We start from the raw sequence: 18,958 nt of genomic DNA, 5'->3' as shown, positions 1-18,958 counted from the left end.
TTTTTTAAATTTAATTATTTAAAATATAATTTTACTAAATAAATATGCAACATAATAATATTCATAAAATTAATAATATTCATAATAATCTCATTCGGCTGCGCCCGTCATTTTTTTTACTTTAGTCGGAGCGCAAAATATTCTTTCTTTATAAAAATACTGTTTAAACAATTTTTAACATTTTTTCTTGCAAAAAACTTTGTTAAAAACTTTGACCTTTCTTATAAAATATTGGTTAATTTCAGATCGTAGTGTTGTTAATTAACGTAACAGTGATTTTTTCAAAAAAAAGGGGCTATTTCAGACCCCAAGGGTCGTAGGACCTAAAATTTTTTTTAGAAGTTGTGTATTTTAACCAGCTTTCAGTATTTTTTATTGCCATTTAATTTGATCTAATTTCTACGAAATTATTGTAATTGTTTATAAGCTTAAAAACTGCTATTTATTAACAAATAATTTTGTGTACGTACATGTAATTTTTTTTAATTTTTTTTTCATAGGGTATTAGTACACATCTTAACGAAGGAAATGAGTCCTTGATTATTGAGATACATTCAGCCATATTAACTGGACCAGCCTCAGAAATTAGCTCGTTTTTCAAAAAATTTTATAACCAAATTAAATTTTGCAAAAACTATTTAACAGATCTGGACCATTTTTTGCACACCATTCAAAAACCATAATACCCTCAAGTTTAGGTATATTTAAACATATTTTAATAAACAATAAAATTGTTATGAACAATATTCAAAGACAGTGGTTTTGTCGCCCGTTTTACAATAACTTTTTTGTTTATTAACCGATTTTAATTTGGTGTATCTCATTCGATGTATCTTTTTTTTTTCTGAAAAAGTTACCTGTGGACGTCAAATTTCTAAATAAGCAAGTTTTTAAGTTATGAGCAAAAAACTAAGTTTGACGTTTTGATTGTTTATTTAAAAAATGTTCCACTAAAAAATTGATGAATCCCAAGATGGTAGCCTTTTTGTAATATCTCATACTACACATTTCAACTGTCAAACCTCGTCTTTTCCGTTATGTCTAGTAAAAACCTAACTTGATTGGCCTATATTTCCATTTCACACTTTTCTATCAGTCTTATTATTCTTGCGGTGTCGGGTCTTGTGTCCGCAGTGTCAGTCATGTCGAAAAACGGCTTATTTTTTACTAACTTGATTGGTCTAATAGTGCGAAATATCACAGGAAAATCATTATGGGACAGACAACGTAGCACAGGCCTCAAACAAAGCTGATATAGAGAACATAAATGACTGTACACTGAAAAGAAAAAAGAATGGTATAGCCATATAAGCTAAATGGGAGAAGGCAGACGAGTAAAGATAGCACGAGACAGATCACCAAACGGCCGAAGGAGTGTAGGAAGATCAAGGAAGAGATGGAGCGATAACCTGGATATCTGATGAGTAGGCATCCGAAGATGGAACAGGCGCAAGCCTATTAAGGAAGCAGAAAGAATAAGTAGAAAAATTTTACGAAAAAAAAATTATTCGTCATAAAAAGTTCTGCATGGTCTGAAACCTAAAATACAACCATCTTATATCAACATTTTATCAATTTTATACGAGGTAAGACAAAAAAGATGATTTTCGATCAAGAGTAAAGTACCTTCATATTTCGGAATATTTCAATTAGAAATATTATTACATTTTTCATAATCACTTTTCATAATCACAAATTTCGATATTGTGAAAAATAAAGCTATTCTATTTTTTACTCTTACGAAATTCATATTTTTTGACATACCTCGTATATAATTTATAAAATTTGATATAGGATGGTTGTATTCGAGGTTTTAGAACATGCAAAACATTTTGTAAAGAATAACGTTTTTTCATAAAATTAATAATAAAAGAGTTATTATAATTGAAATAATTGAAAATAATATTGATTATCCATAGTCCTGTCGCCAGGGGGGGTACAACGGCCTCGTTAATTCAGATGGACTTACTCAAGTTTTTTTTATGTATTTTGACCCGTAGAACACGAATTTTTTTGGTAACAGTTGATCCGGATGTCGATAAGATTGTTATAGACCAAGAACTTGAGGAATCAAATAACAGCGATTTTTGGCAAAACAAAACAATATTTTGTATTTTTTGGGCCATTTTAAGTAAAAAATATTTCTACAAGTTTTTTTGTAGGATGCACAGTTTTCGAGATAAACGCGGTTGAACTTTAAAAAAATCGAAAAATTGCAATTTTTGAACCCGAATAACTTTTGATTAAAAAATAAAATAGCAAGTCTGCTTACCGCATTTGAAAGTTTAAGTCAAATTATATCGGTTTTGATTATTTGCATTGGTAAAAATTTATTTTTTTATTGTTTAACAAAGCTATAAACACGTAGGGTTTCCCGTGCTTTTACATGCGTTTTAACGCATGTAACGTAGAAATAGTCTTGATTGCACTAGTACCTATTCTACCTACTCGTTCGATTTTAAATGAGAAATCATAGAAACATCACTCACGCACTAGTTGTTTGTAGCTTTGTTTAGCAATAACACAATAAATTTTTAGCAATGCAAATAATCAAAACCGACCTAATTTGACTTGAACTTTCAAAGGCGCTAAGCAGAATTGCTATTTTATTTTTTAATCAAAAGTTATTCGGGTTTAAAAATTGCAGTTTTTCGATTTTTTGAAAGTTCAACCGCGTTTATCTCGAAAACTGTGCATCCTACTAAAAAACTTGTAGAAATATTTTTTGCTTAAAATGACCCAAAAAATACAAAATATTGTTTTGTTTTGCCAAAAATCGCTGTTATTTGATTCCTCAAGTTCTTGGTCTATAACAATCTTATCGACATCCGGATCAACTGTTACCCAAAAAATTCGTGTTCTACGGGTCAAAATACATAAAAAAAATTTGGGTAAGTCCATCTGAATTAACGAGGCCGTTGTACCCCCCCTGGCGACAGGACTACCATAATTATCCGATAATCAATTAATCCGATTATCCGATAATCAATTTGGCTTTATGCAGGGCAGATCAACAACAGATGCAATTTTCATTGTAAAGCAACTGATGGAAAAATACAGGAATAAAGAGACCAACGCTCATATGTTATTCATTGATCTTGAGAAAGCATATTATAGAGTTCCTCGAGAGTTTCTGTGGTGGGCACTCAATAAGAAAGGAGTCCCTGGTGAATATGTAAAGGTTGTGAGGGATATGTATGAGGGAGTAACGACTAGTGTTAGGACAGGTGTAAGCGCGGATACAGAGGGGGGTCAACGGGTCCATGGACCCCCTATTGTGTTTAGTCTATAAGTATTTTTTTATTATTTATTATTTTTTCTGTCAACCAGAGCTCAATTCTTTTGATATCGTAGGTATCTGAGATGACTGAATTTTATCCTTAGAGTAAGCGTGAGTCGTATGGCTAAATCGAGATAATAAAATATTTGCGGTACCCCCTGTTTTGAATTTCTAGATCCGCGCCTGGGTGTGGGAGAGGCTGATAAATTTCAGGTGAAAGTAGGATTGCACCAAGGCTCAGTGCTTAGTCCGTATTTATTCTCATTAGTTTTGGACCAGATAGCAGCGAAACTACAGGGTATAATTCCATGGTGCTTAATGTATGCTCATGATGTAGGAAAAAGGTTTAAAACTTAGTAGGATAAAAACAGAGTATTTGGAATGTTCATTTAAAGATGGAGTTATTACAAATAAAATGGTATCTTTGGATGGTGAAATTATTGTGAAAAGCAATAGTTTTAAGTACCTAGGATCGGCATTACAGAGTAATGGAGACATAGATCGAAATGCATGCAGTAGAATTAGGGCTGGATGGATGAAGTGGAAAGAAGCGAGTGGTGTGTTGTGTGACAAAAAAATTCCAACGAAGCTGAAGGTAAAATTCTATAAAACAGCCATAAGACCGGCTATGATGTACGGAACTGAATGTTGGGCAGTGAAAAAGAAAGAGGAACAACGAATGCATGTGGCGGAAATGAGAGTGCTCAGATGGATAAGTGGAGTGACAAAGAAGTATAAAATTAGAAATGAGCATTTTAGGGGAAGTCTAGCTGTGGCACCAATTGATGCCAAAATGAGAGAGCATAGGTTAAGATGGTTTGGTCATGTTCAACGTCGAGACGTTAATCACCCAATACAAAAAATAGCTTAAGTGCAGATTCCTCGAAGGAGTAGGAGAAGAAGACCAAAGAAAACTTGGGGGGAGACGATAAGGCAGGACATGTTGGTAAAGGGGATTAACATTGATATGACCCAAGATAGAATTGTGAGGAGAAATGCAATTAGGGAAGCCGACCCCGCAAAGAGATAAGGCAAAGAGAATGATGATGATGTTAATTATCCAGAATTTAAGAAAAATTATTTTTTTCCAAACAACTTTTCGTAATAACAATTTTTAATATTGTGAGAAATGAAGCTACTTTACTTTTTGACATACCTCGTATAATATTCATAAAATTTTATATCTGATTTTAGGGTTTAGACCATACAGAACCTTTTATGAACATTAATTTTTTCGTAAAATTAATAATAAAAAAATTTTCCACATGGTTCCAACTTACAGGGATATACTGTATAATATAAATATCCAAACATCTTTTTGAGTTACTTACTTGAGCAGAACGTTTTATCAGACGTAACGTCCTGGAACCCCAGGGGGGTTCCCAGGCATTCGCTTTGAGAGATAATGGTCATTTCCACTCGTTTTTCTCTTAATCTATGTGTCAAACCTATTTCAGGAGTATCATTATCTTGTTCCAAGCCTGTTATAATCCCCAATTTATTGACCAGAGGAGAGAGATCTGTGTTGCCTTTCCATAGACATACTGGACTGAGGACATTGGAAAACTGTACTGGACGGCCTAAAATATAAATTAAAACATGAAAGACATTTCGTTAGCTGCCTACTATGAAGAGGGTTTCACGTGTTCGTCCTTCAAGTAAAGATTATACGATGAGTGGAGGTCACAATTCTAACTGGACTATAAATTTCGAAGAACCGCGTTGAGAATTTAAAACTCGACGTTCCGTGACCCATTTTGGAGCCATTATCAAGAGGGATATGGTTCCGTTCGAGTTAGGGGGTCTCAACCTACCTATATATAAAATGAACTATATAAATATATAAAATTAAATGCAATACATAATATTCAGTGTCCCCACCTCATCAGCCATACGGGTAGAATACGAATTCACAATCAGAACTGAATCGATGTGTCTTGGAACTTCACAGTTTCAATGAAACACCGAAACAGACGCCGAAACATGTACCATCCTATTGAATACCAATTCATATGTACAGGGTGCTTGGACCATTTATTTGGTTTAAAATCGTAGCGTGGGCAAAGATCTTGCCGAAACCTAAATGCACACAACATTTTATAAAGCACAAAAGACATAGAAACCGACTCGATTAGAGACGGCTCTTTTCAAAGCCGTCAGAGTAGATGGCGCTTTTGTGCTTTTCACCAAACTGTGAAGTTTCAAGACACATCGATTCCATTCTGCTTGTGAATTTGTATTCAACCCGGATGGATGATGAGGTGGGGAGACCGAATCATGTATTATCATATTGAATACCAATTCATATGCAGAGGGTGTAACAAATTATGCTCTAGGACCGTTTATTTGGTTTAAAATCATGGCGTGGACAAACTCTTGCCGAAACCTAAATGCACACAGCATTTTATAAAGCACAAAAGATATAGAAACCGACTCGATTCGTGACGGCTCCTTTCAACGCCGGAGTGACAAAGTAGATGACGCTGTTGTGCTTTTCACCAAACTGTGAAGTTTCAAGACACATCGATTCCATTCTGCTTGTGAATTTGTATTCTACCCGGATGGCTGATGAGGTGGGGAGACCGAATCATGTATTTTCATATTGAATACCAATTCATATGCAGAGGGTGTAACGAATTGTGCTCTGGGACGATTTATTTGATTTAAAATCATAGCGTGGACGAAGCTCTTACCCAAGTCTAAATGCACACAACATTTTATAAAGCACAAAAGATATAGAAACCGACTCGATTCGTGACGGCTCCTTTCAACGCCGAAGTGACAAAGTAGATGACGCTGTTGTGCTTTTCACCAAACTGTGAAGTTTCAAGACACATCGATTCCATTCTGCTTGTGAATTTGTATTCTACCCGGATGGCTGATGAGGTGGGGAGACCGAATCATGTATTTTCATATTGAATACCAATTCATATGCAGAGGTTGTAACGAATTGTGCTCTGGGACGATTTATTTGATTTAAAATCATAGCGTGGGCAAAGCTCTTGCTGAAGCCTAAAAGCACCCAATATGTATGAGGATGTATCGTTAAGAGAGTATAAGCTCAAACTTAGGCGACCAATTCTTAAAGCCCCTGCAGGCCACCCGGATCTCTAAGGGTCCAGAAACCAAAACCATCGTGGGATGATGGCAGTAGGAACTGGGGGTATGAGGTGTTTGTTAGGGAATTAATGAGAGAAGATCAGGAACGGGGCCCAGAAAGAAAATTAAGATTGATATTGTTATAGATGAGTGTTAAGTTGGTAATGACAGATTGAGAAGGTACGGTGAGAATGGTCCTATGTAGAAATATGATGATAGGTTATGTAGATGGAAATTTATTTAATGAGGATGTATGTGGGTGATGATGTCAGTAATTTATATATATGTTATGGATAGATAAAAGTGATTCGATGGCTGAAGATGAAAAAGAAATATTGTGGCTAGTACCAGATGAATTATACTGTGAATATAAATAAGGCAGTGTAAGGGATGGTGAAAAGTAGTATTGTAAATGTGTTAAGAAAAAATTTGTCGATGGAGTGGTTGGATGTCCCGATTGAACGAGACATGTCGGTTGACAAAATTCGGACTTTTTTGTTTTTCTTTGATTATTTCTAGGTCCTCGTACAAGTCTAGTTTTAGAATGACTTCCTAAAACTAGACTTGTATGAGGACCTAGAAATAATCAAAGAAAAACTAAAAAGTCCGAATTGTGTCAACCGACATGTCTCGTTCAATCGGGACTTCCAACCACTTGTCCCTCTGTCTTTGCCACTCTGTCTTTAAATATGACAGGCTAATTTTTCAACTTCCTGTGGAACTGTTATTTCTGTCCTGTCAACATTCGGAGGTCTACATCCAACTCTTTGTCACTGTCACTTGCTGCCTGTCTTCCACTATGTAATCAAGTCACACTACAGCTCAGATGTTACCTGGGGCATTTTGAGAATATTTAAAACATCCATGCTTTATTTGGCATTTTAAACTGATGCTTCCTTAACGGACCATGTTTATAGGGCTCTGACCCTCATATTTTTATAAAACTATATTTTGGTGAGTATAACCGACAGCTTTTTTAACTGTAGTCAAAATCTCAATCTTTGCATTATTTTATCTGGTTATATTCATTTTAGGTAAGCACTGATGATGACTGGTAAACCAGTCGAAAACTAGTTATGTATTTGTGATGTAGCCCTTTTTAGGGATTTTAAATATACCTTTTATACAGGATTTGCTGTTTTTTTTTTTAAATCTTATCCTGTATGATCAGTTGCGCGAGCCGTTACTTTTCGTTTCTCATTATGTGTCCATGTAGCTAACTTTTCTAACGTTTATAATCTTTAGCAAATGATCATTTACAAGTTATTAAGGACTTAACAGAAATGAGTGTTGAATATAACAAGCCATTAGTCCTGATATTTGTTGACTACGAAAAAGCTTTCGACACCGGGAGTGCGACAGGGAGACACAATTTCGCCAAAATTGTTTACAACATTATTAGAGCATATGTTTAATAACGCAAATCTGAGTGAAAAAGGAATTAATATCAACGGAGAAATACTTAGTCATTTGAGATTCGCTGACGAGTTTGTTCTTTTTGATGACAGCATCGATGATGCAGTATCGCAACTAGAGAAACTATACCTAGCCTCCTTACAAGTTGGATTAAAAATCAATCATACAAAAACACAAATCATGACAAATCCTGTGTTAAGCGAAAAGATTTCAGTAAATGGCATGATTATTGAAGAAACCACCTCTTATAAGTACTTACGGCATGAGATACGCATAGGAAGAGATAATCAAACGTGCGAACTAATCCGTCGCATAGGACTCACTTGGGTGGCATTCGGCAAATTGAGCTATGTCCTTAAGTCAGAACTGCCTATGTGTCTCAAAAGAAAAGTCTTTGATCAGTGTGTGTTGCCAGTACTTACATATGGTGCAGAAACTTTAACAATAACCAAGAAAGTAAGAAATAAAATTTGTGTTACCCAAAGAGCCACGGAACGCGCAATGTTAAGCATTTCTCGTAGGGATCGAATTACGAACAGGGAGAACGGTAAGTTTTTGTTCCTTGATATTTTCATAACTTTGATGTTTGCCGCATTGATCTGAATCCACAGTTTTTATCAACTCTCAGTAACCCTATTCAACAGTATCTGGAGGCTATGATGGTCCGAATTAGTTATTAAAACCGTGTCATCTGCATAACTGATATTATTACCTCTTTGACCGTTGATCCTAATTCCTTCTGAAGAGTGCGATAAAGCTTTCGAAGACATTACCTGAGAGTAGACGTTAAACAGTATCGGTGATTTCATACAACCCTGTCTGACTGAATATTTTTCAATAAATAATTTAAAAATTCATGCAATTAAATTACTAAAGTATGAAGTATATTACCGGTGAGAACATGTTTATCTGAAATCAATGTTGCAGAGCATTTATAGTCGCATTTGTGTACCATCTTCGAGAACAAAGCGACTAGCCAAGGGTAATGTGAATGTCCAATCCTAGTGTTAGTACCACCTAATATAAACGGTAGTACCTCGTTTTTCTGTTGTTCCTTACCGCATTTGAAGTCGCTATTGGATGATGGAGTCGTAAATGGTGTAGTAAAGAGGTTGTCGATAAATCTGAAAATATACAGCATTGATTAACTCACTGTAGAGTCAATATAGAACGAAAACATGCACTGTTTTGGAAAAATTCAAACAAGCTTATATTTTTCTAAAACGTTTTTGGTTAGTTTCAGTGGCGGCTCGTACCACTTTAAGAAGGTAGTGCCACAACTCGGGCAGCCGCCAAAATTTTTAGTGACGGATTCACGATATTGTCAAAAAAAGGTATACTGACAACAAAAACTAAAAAAAAATATGCGCGGATACTTTTATCTTATGTACATATCTTAAGTTTATTGATCTGAGGTGCCAAGCAATTGTCCAACATTGATCAAAACAGTTCCGTAAATTAATCTATATATATAAAAGAAAGTCGAGGTTGTGTTAGTTACACCATTTATAACTCGAGAACGACTGAACAGATTTTTATGAAATTTTACATGTATATTCTAGCGGTCTGGGAATAGGATAATATGGAGTTTCATACCCGTACGTCATAAGGGGTGTTGCCCCCCCTGATATATTTTTTAAATTTTTGGAAAAACCGTTTTTTACTATTTTTATGAGATGTAGAAGCAAAAGATACATACAATCCTAAATTTTCAATTTTTTATCTCAGACCGTTATTTTTTAATAGCCATTTAAATATTTTACATCTATATATATAAAAGAAAGTCGATGTTGTGTTAGTTACACCATTTATAACTCGAGAACGACTGAACAGATTTTTATGAAATTTTACATGTATATTCTAGCGGTCTGGGAATAGGATAATATGGAGTTTCATACCCGTACGTCATAAGGGGTGTTGCCCCCCTTGATATATTTTTTTAATTTTTGGAAAAACCGTTTTTTACTATTTTTATGAGATGTAGAAGCAAAAGATACATACAATCCTAAATTTTCAATTTTTTATCTCAGACCGTTATTTTTTAATAGCCATTTAAATATTTTACATCTATATATATAAAAGAAAGTCGAGGTTGTGTTAGTTACACCATTTATAACTCGAGAACGACTGAACAGATTTTTATGAAATTTTACATGTATATTCTAGCGGTCTGGGAATAGGATAATATGGAGTTTCATACCCGTACGTCATAAGGGGTGTTGCCCCCCCTGATATATTTTTTTAATTTTTGGAAAAACCGTTTTTTACTATTTTTATGAGATGTAGAAGCAAAAGATACATACAATCCTAAATTTTCAATTTTTTATCTCAGACCGTTATTTTTTAATAGCCATTTAAATATTTTACATCTATATATATAAAAGAAAGTCGAGGTTGTGTTAGTTACACCATTTATAACTCGAGAACGACTGAACAGATTTTTATGAAATTTTACATGTATATTCTAGCGGTCTGGGAATAGGATAATATGGAGTTTCATACCCGTACGTCATAAGGGGTGTTGCCCCCCCTGATATATTTTTTAAATTTTTGGAAAAACCGTTTTTTACTATTTTTATGAGATGTAGAAGCAAAAGATACATACAATCCTAAATTTTCAATTTTTTATCTCAGACCGTTATTTTTTAATAGCCATTTAAATATTTTACATCTATATATATAAAAGAAAGTCGATGTTGTGTTAGTTACACCATTTATAACTCGAGAACGACTGAACAGATTTTTATGAAATTTTACATGTATATTCTAGCGGTCTGGGAATAGGATAATATGGAGTTTCATACCCGTACGTCATAAGGGGTGTTGCCCCCCTTGATATATTTTTTTAATTTTTGGAAAAACCGTTTTTTACTATTTTTATGAGATGTAGAAGCAAAAGATACATACAATCCTAAAATTTCAATTTTTTATCTCAGACCGTTATTTTTTAATAGCCATTTAAATATTTTACATCTATATATATAAAAGAAAGTCGAGGTTGTGTTAGTTACACCATTTATAACTCGAGAACGACTGAACAGATTTTTATGAAATTTTACATGTATATTCTAGCGGTCTGGGAATAGGATAATATGGAGTTTCATACCCGTACGTCATAAGGGGTGTTGCCCCCCCTGATATATTTTTTTAATTTTTGGAAAAACCGTTTTTTACTATTTTTATGAGATGTAGAAGCAAAAGATACATACAATCCTAAATTTTCAATTTTTTATCTCAGACCGTTATTTTTTAATAGCCATTTAAATATTTTACATCTATATAAAAATTCGCCGGTCGCAGTGTTTGTTACCATACTCCTCCGAAACGACTTAACCGATTTTTATGAAATTTTGCAGGTATATTGGACTGTACTGGGAGTAGGTTGCTGTCTATATTTCATACCCGTATGTCATTAGGGGGTTGCCCATGACGCCGTAACTCTCACAATAATGACGTGAAAAATATGAAATTAAGTAGGTAGACTCCTTGCTGAATTCCGAGCAGAACCGTACTAAAATTTTTTGTCTAGCACAATCGGTGTCCGAAATACAATATCTCAAGCCGTAGGAATATTCTGAGGACAGAAGAAGAACGAGCGACAAATTTCATAGAAGAGAAGTGGCACAGTTTAACTTTGGGACTCAAATTGGGCAAAATATGAATTTTTTAATTTTGCGAAATTTTCAAAAAATATCTCTAAACGGAACCGTAAGCAGGAGAAAAATTCTGAGCACACGAAAAGAACAAGCAGCAAATTATAAAATTTTATTTAATTTTAATTCATTTTGTTTAATTTTATTTAGTTTAAGTATTTTATTTATTTTTGTTTATTTTATAAAATTTTATTTAATTTTAATTCATTTTGTTTAATTTTATTTAGTTTAAGTATTTTATTTATTTTTGTTTATTTTATTTTATTTCATTTTATTAAATTTTATTTATTTTTATTAGACTATATTTTCTTTTATTTAATTTTATTATTATTTTTTAATTTATTTATTATTTTTATTTAATTCTTTTTTAACTTTATTTAATTGTATTTAAGTTAATATGATTTTATTTATTTGTATTTAATTTTATTCAGTTTTTTTTATTTTTATTTACGTTTATTCAATTTCATTTAATTTTAATTTACTTCATTTACTTTTTATTTAATTTTAATTGAATTTAATTTTATTTAATCAACACCTATAGACTTGGAATCTCCCCGAACCTAATAATAAATAGATGGTTGTTTTGAATGTAGATATAATAAAGCTGTTATATTCATTATAAGATAAACAAATTTAAGATTGTAACTGTTGCACTACAAACTTTATTTTGTTACTTCTAACTAAACTTTATTATTTCAAACATCATGTGTAATTAATTAAAAATAATAATAAAACCTCATTCACATCGAGCATTTTTGTTTATTAATTACGAATTCCTTTTGTTAATTTTAAGTTTATTGTATACAACAGTTTGTTTTTATCTATTGAGGCAGTACGAAGTCTGCCGGGTCAGCTAGTTAATAATAAAAACCTCTTAACCTACCACCAGCATTTACTGCTGATAGTGCTTGAAAATTGTTATTACGATTTAGTCTCTATTTACCAATTTATAAAAATAATACTATTTCATTATTCACACACATGCACAAATTTTTGTAATGTCACTTTTAAAGTTTACGATATATGAAGTTCATTCTTCTATTTTTTGGTTGCAAAGTTTTCAATGACTTTATAATTAAAATTATCAATACAATTTACAAAATGCTTTTCTGCAGATAGCATACCTAAAGCACTAGGTTTCGATGTAAACATCGAAAAACAGCGTTCTGCTTCAGATGTTGATATAGGAATGGTAACTAAAATACTTAAAAGTTTAATAGTTTCTTCAAATGTGCTTTTTGAACCTTCCCTCTACAATAAAACCGATAGCGAAACAGCCCCAGAGGTAGTACTTAATTCGTCTCGCTAATACAGTACCTACTTCTAATTCAGTTTTAAACCGAGTTTTGCTTAAAAATTAAAATTGTCTCCAGTCTCCATGGTTCATTAAGAAATGATTCGGAGAACTGATGCTTATAAGCAGAAAACTTCTCCGACATAAATAAATTAGAAGCAACTAAATGTCCGGAGAAGGTAGACCTTTGAAAGATCTGGTACTTTGAATAATATGAACCTTTAAGTCGTTGTCTAATTCGGCGCTAAAATTGACCAGCTCCTTAAATATGCCTCTATTTTCTGAATTTTCTCTTTCGTCGTGACCTCTTAAAGCTAACTCGAAAGCTCCACAACACCTTATAACATTTGTAGTTTTTTTTCTAGCGAAAAACCACCAAAAAAAAATTTAAAATACTAATCTTTATTGTCAATTAATAAATTAAACTTAAGAAATAATCAAAATATTATCAAAATACCCATGATCATGATGCACCAAAAGTTTAATTATAAATACAAAAACTTTTTAACAGAAAATATACATAATAAAAGCGACAAACCAGTACGTAAAGAAACTCAAAATAAATAGACCTGGCTTCATACCCTCGTGCCTGGCACAGAGATTCTAATAGCTTTGATCGCGCAGTACGTCCTGGGTATACACAGAGGGAGAACGCCTGCGCATTACAAAATTGGGCGTTCGCGGAGTCCAAATCTTTCCCTCTGAACACCCTCCGGATTTTTAATTCGGTGTTCGCGCAGTACAGAAAAAAGATCCTGAACATGCCCGGGGTACGCTCTCGACGTTCGAGGATTTTGTTTCGGATTTTAAGTTCGCACAGGCGCACAAAATATTTGGGAAGAATTTCTTGACATTCTGTTCTTACTCCTTCCAATTCTTAACCTAAAATATTGTTTTGTTAAACAACTTGTAGATGTAGATTCTGGTTGTTAAAGTTTTGAAATTATGTAAAGTGTTGTGTCATTTAAATATTCTTCAAACAAATTTTAATATTTTTTATATTAAAGCTTTTTTAGTTGTTTTTGTCAATGTTTTCAATTTCGTATGTTTATAAATAAGTAGGTACCTTTTCAAGTATTATTTTCATTCGATATTCGATAATTATCTATTACGGTAGTATGTATTACAATAAATTGTACTCTGTTTTTACTTAATTTCTTCTATCTAAATGAGCTTATAAGTACCTAAATATTCTTGTGGTTTATTTTTCAGTTTAATTTATGAGTTAAATTAGTCTCTAATTGAATATAATGAAACATAAACAATACATCAAACTTATTCTGAAACTATTTCTTGTGTCTTGTTATATTTCATTATTTTTGTGGTGTAATAAACCACAACACAATGCCACAACCCATTAAATTCAATACATAGATATCAAAATTGGAAATTATTGTTTTACTAAATTATTCCTTCCTTCAGATAATGTTAAACCCTCATGAAGTTAAAGGTAATTTTTATATCTACATATCAACAATCTTTTACTCTCTACAAAAATGTAAGCTGGATTTCAGAGTGGAAATAACCACATTATATTGTGGACTTGTGGAAATAATAAAGAAAGACTCTAATCAAATTTCTACCTTCTAAGAAAGGCATTGAATTATTGAATAGAAAGTTAATCCTTTGCCTGTTGCCTTTATTCTCTTTTCTTTTTCTCTTTGTTGACATACAAATTTGTTGCATTTGCATTTTTTTTGACATTTATTTCGAAATAAGAAAGAGACAACAAAAAGCTTCCTTCTCTAACCTTAATGTATGCAACCCGTCATTACATTGCGAATCCGAAAATTGTTCGCGGAGCGAAAAATCCTGAGCATGTCCAGGATAAGTTTACGTTGACGCCTGCGCATTGGAAACTAATCCCGAACTTACTCTGGGTATGCTCGATTTGTACTGCGCGAACACTACTAATGTTAAGGTATACTAATAGTCCAATATAGCTCTTTCTCTGTCACTTACATATAATGCTCGTAAAATCTTTCTCTCTTTACTCGTGCCAGTACTGACTTCGGCGCGAAGGAGATTCTCCTGTCGAATACTCTCCGCTGTCGGCAGGGATTGTATTGCGCCCATAGTTGCCATATTTTATATAATTTATGAAGATCAAAAGAAATACACACAAAAAAATTAATAGGAATTAAAAAGTTTTGAAGATAAAAAATATGTTTATGGATAGTTAGCAAGGTAGTGCCATGGCTCTATGGCACTACCTCACGGGCCGCCACTGGTTAGTTTACATGTTAAAGTAAAAAGTTCTGCTCACAGATTTTGCCGCTAATTGTTTATGAATTGTTTAAACAATAACAATTGTTTTGTATAAATAATTTTAAAAATATAATAGAGGTAGGTTGAATGCTCGAATATATGGAATTTATAGGAACAAAATGCAGATTTCGAGCATATAGTTTAATCAAATCTTACCCAAGTATATTTTCGCTAACTAAGCATCATCAGGGGCATCTGAAATAAGCCAAAAGAACGCCATTGTAACAAAAGAAATAAGTGGAAAAAACTGACAAAAAATCAAAGTTGATATTAGACAAAAAATTACAATAACGTAGACTTACTTCGTCGAAACAGGAAGATATCCCAGCAAAATGTAGATATAGCCTAATAAAATAAAAAAAAGTCAAAATTTAAATTCGTACAGGTTGAAACAAATTTTATATCAAAGTTTAGGTGGGTACAAAAGATATTTTCAAAAAAGTATCCAAATCATACAAGGGGATCATTGTTTAAATAATTAAAAGGGGTCATTTTTGCAAAAAAAAAATACTTTTTTAACTGCTGAGGTAATTCACTTATTAACGAAGGTCTATAGGATTTTTTTCTGCAAAGTTTAAGGGTAAATCTTTCACATAAGACTTACTAAATTAAATTTGACTCCCTATTTATTTAAATAATTGTATATAAAAATTTAAAAACAAATTTGCAAAAAATTATTTTTAGCTTTTTAAATAAGCATTATAAAATATCTTATTTTACAGACTAAGTTGCGCTATGTTACCAGTATTAAGCAAAAAAAATGGTCGAAAAATATTTAATATTTTTTGAGATATTGAATTTGTTTTTTAAATGTTAGTATATTTTCAATTGCAAAAACGCGGTTGTTGCCAAAGATATATTCACCTGCGTAAGATCCAATTATTTTTATTTTTATGTATGTTTTCGATAAATGTATTGATAAATTCAAATTTCAATTAAACTCCCCCCTAAAATAGAATTTGAAAATTATTCAAATTTGTTTATGATTTGTTTTTTTAATAATGTCGCGGGGATATTTTGAAATGCCGTTTCGATAATTGGGTTCCTGGGAATTTTTTACTAATTAATAAATTTTTTTGTCGTTCTTTTTCTTCTTCTTTTTTTTCTTGGACTTATATTACTACGGGCCCTATTAGGGTTAAATTTCATTAAGAATATTGCATCTCTGGGTTGTAAATTCTAGACCTAAAAATATTAAGATTTAACTAAAGTCTCTTAAATAAAATGTGGCTACTTACTCAGTTACAGGGTGTTTTATTTAAAAATTTAAAAATTATTGTTACCAAGTACTTTAAAACTATTTGACGTATCCTTATCATACTTGGCATAAAGTGTGGCTATTATACACCCTACTAAATTATAATTAATAACCGTTTGTAGCTACTGCCAGAGGCGTGTGACAGGGGATAGTGAATGATTGACCCTTTCCAAATTCTACGCCACTGAGTGAGTTAATATTTTAGCGAAATTTTTCGATTCTCCAATACTTTGTGTGTAAATAACTTTATTGGTATCGATAAAGTCATCAGTTTGCGAGATATTGGAAGTTTAAAATGAATGAATGAATCAAAATAACTATGCCGTTTCATTTTGAACGTCCAATATCTCGAAACCTAATGACTTAATCGTTACTAATAAAGAGAATATTATTTACAGAGAAGGTATTGAAGAATCTAAAAATTTTGCTAAAATAGTAATAGCCTCAGTGGCGTAGAATTTGAAAACAGTCAACCATTCACTATCCCCTGTCGTACGCCTCTGGTAGTAGATAGAAACTTTTGTTTATCACAATTTAGTAGACTGTATAGTAGCCACATCACGTATAGTAGACGCTGACATCAGTGATACTCAGTTCGGGTTTCGAAACGGGCTTGGAACAAGGGAAGCACTATTTGCACTTAATATCATGTGCCAAAGATGCCTGGATGTTAACCAGGATATATATATGTGCTTTATTGACTACAACAAGGCGTTCGATAAAGTTCGCCACGAACACCTGATGAGACTGTTGGTAGAGAAAAACTTGGATAAAAGGGACCTCAGAATTATTTTCAATATTTACTATAACCAGAAGGCGAATATTAGAGTAGAACGGGAAACAACCGAGGAACTCGAGATCAAAAAAGGCGTAAGGCAGGGATGCATACTTTCACCAACCTTGTTTAACTTATATTCAGAAGATATTATAAACAGAGCCCTTGCTGACCAAGATATAGGAGTTAAAATAAATGGCACTTTAATAAACAATTTGAGATACGCTGATGACACAGTATTAATAGCAGAAACCCCGGAAGATCTCCAAACACTGATAAACAGAATAGTAGAGTGCAGCGAAAAGTTCGGTTTATCACTTAACATCAAAAAAACAAAAATAATGATGGTGTCGAAATCTCCACAGAATTTTTCTGACATAACCGTACATGATCAAAGAATTGAGCGTGTTAGAAAATATAATTACCTGGGAACTGTGATTAATGAAAACAACGACAACTCTGAATAAATCAAGATCAGAATAGAAAAAGCTAGAGCTACTTTTACCAAAATGAAAACAGTTTTATGCGGAAGAGAGCTAAGTTTAAATCTTAAAATTCGCCTGATGAGATGTTACGTGCTGTCAGTTCTTTTCTATGGAATGGAAGCTTGGACACTGAAAAAGATCGATACAAGGAAAATAGAAGCATTCGAGATGTGGATGTACCGCAGGATACTGAGAATATCGTGGACAGAGAGAGTGACAAACATGGAAGTGTTGCGAAGGATGCAGAAAGAAAAAGAACTTGCGCTTACTATTAAAAAGCGCAAACTGCAATACTTGGGACATATAATGAGGGGACAAAAGTACCAGCTACTACAATTAATTATTCAGGGAAAAATAATAGGTAAAAGATCCATTGGCAGAAGAAAACATTCATGGTTGAAGAATTTAAGAGACTGGTACAAGTGCAGCAGCTGCCAATTATTTAGATCTACGGTATCAAAAATACGCATAGCCTTGATGATAGCCAAACTTCGGAACGAGGACGGCACCTGAAGAAGAAGATAGTAGCCACACTTTCTGCCAAGTATGATAAGGATACGCCAATTAGTTTGAAAGTACTTGGTAAAAATAATTTTTAAATTTTTAAATAAAACACCCTGTAACTCAGTAAGTAGCCACATTTTATTTAAGTGATTTTAGACCAATCTTAATATTTTTAGGTCTAGAATCTACAACTTAGAGATTCGACATTCTTAATGAAACTTAACCCTAAAAGAGCCCTTAATACATAAAACTCCAAGAAAAAAAAAAAGAAGACGAAAAAAAGACAAAAAGATTTGATAATTAGTGAAAAATTCCCGGGAACCCAATTATCGAAACGGCATTTTAAAATATTTAATCCACGCGATGTTATTAAAAAAACAAATTATAAACAAATTTGAATAATTTTCAAATGCCATTTTAGGGGGAAGTTTAATTGAAATTTTAATTTATCAATACATTTATCGAAAATATATTTCTTTAGCAACAACCGCGTTTTTGCAATTGAAAATAGAGTAACATTTAAAAAACAAATTCAATATCTCAAAAAATATTTAATATTTTAGCCCGATTTTTTTCTTATTAATACTGATAACATAGCCCAACTTCTCCTGTAAGATAAGATATTTTATAGTGTTTATTTAAAACGCTAAAAATAATTTTTTGAAAATTTGTTTTTAAGCTTTATATATAATTATTTAAATAAATAGGGGGTCAAATTTAATTTAGTAAGTCTTATGTAAAATATTTACCCTTCAACTTTGCAGAAAAAAATCATATAGAATTTCATTAGTAGTTGAATGACCTCAGTAGTTAAAAAAGTAATTTTTTTGCAAAAATGACCCCTTTTTAATTATTTAAACAATGATCCCCTTGTATGATTTGGATACTTTCTTGAAAATATCTTTTGTCTCCACCTAAATTTTGAT

The 18,958-nt window shown here is 32.5% G+C and overlaps 1 protein-coding gene across 1 annotated transcript in view; it reads right to left on the bottom strand.

Annotated features, from left to right (window-relative positions):
• The window catches only part of LOC114333076 (serine protease gd-like), a 59,981-nt gene that overhangs the window by 7,690 nt on the left and 33,333 nt on the right, over window positions 1-18,958 (bottom strand). The window contains exons 5-6 of the mRNA XM_028282900.2: window positions 8,687-8,919; window positions 4,612-4,860 (exon numbers count right to left, since the gene is read on the bottom strand). Of these exons, the coding sequence (XP_028138701.2) occupies window positions 4,612-4,860; window positions 8,687-8,919 (482 nt within the window). The remainder of the gene's footprint in view (window positions 1-4,611; window positions 4,861-8,686; window positions 8,920-18,958) is intronic.

Source organism: Diabrotica virgifera, chromosome 7 (assembly GCF_917563875.1).
Source record: "Diabrotica virgifera virgifera chromosome 7, PGI_DIABVI_V3a".
Taxonomy (NCBI): domain Eukaryota; kingdom Metazoa; phylum Arthropoda; class Insecta; order Coleoptera; family Chrysomelidae; genus Diabrotica; species Diabrotica virgifera.
Note: the sequence above shows the minus strand (reverse complement) of the source record. Positions and strands in the feature narration are given on the sequence as shown.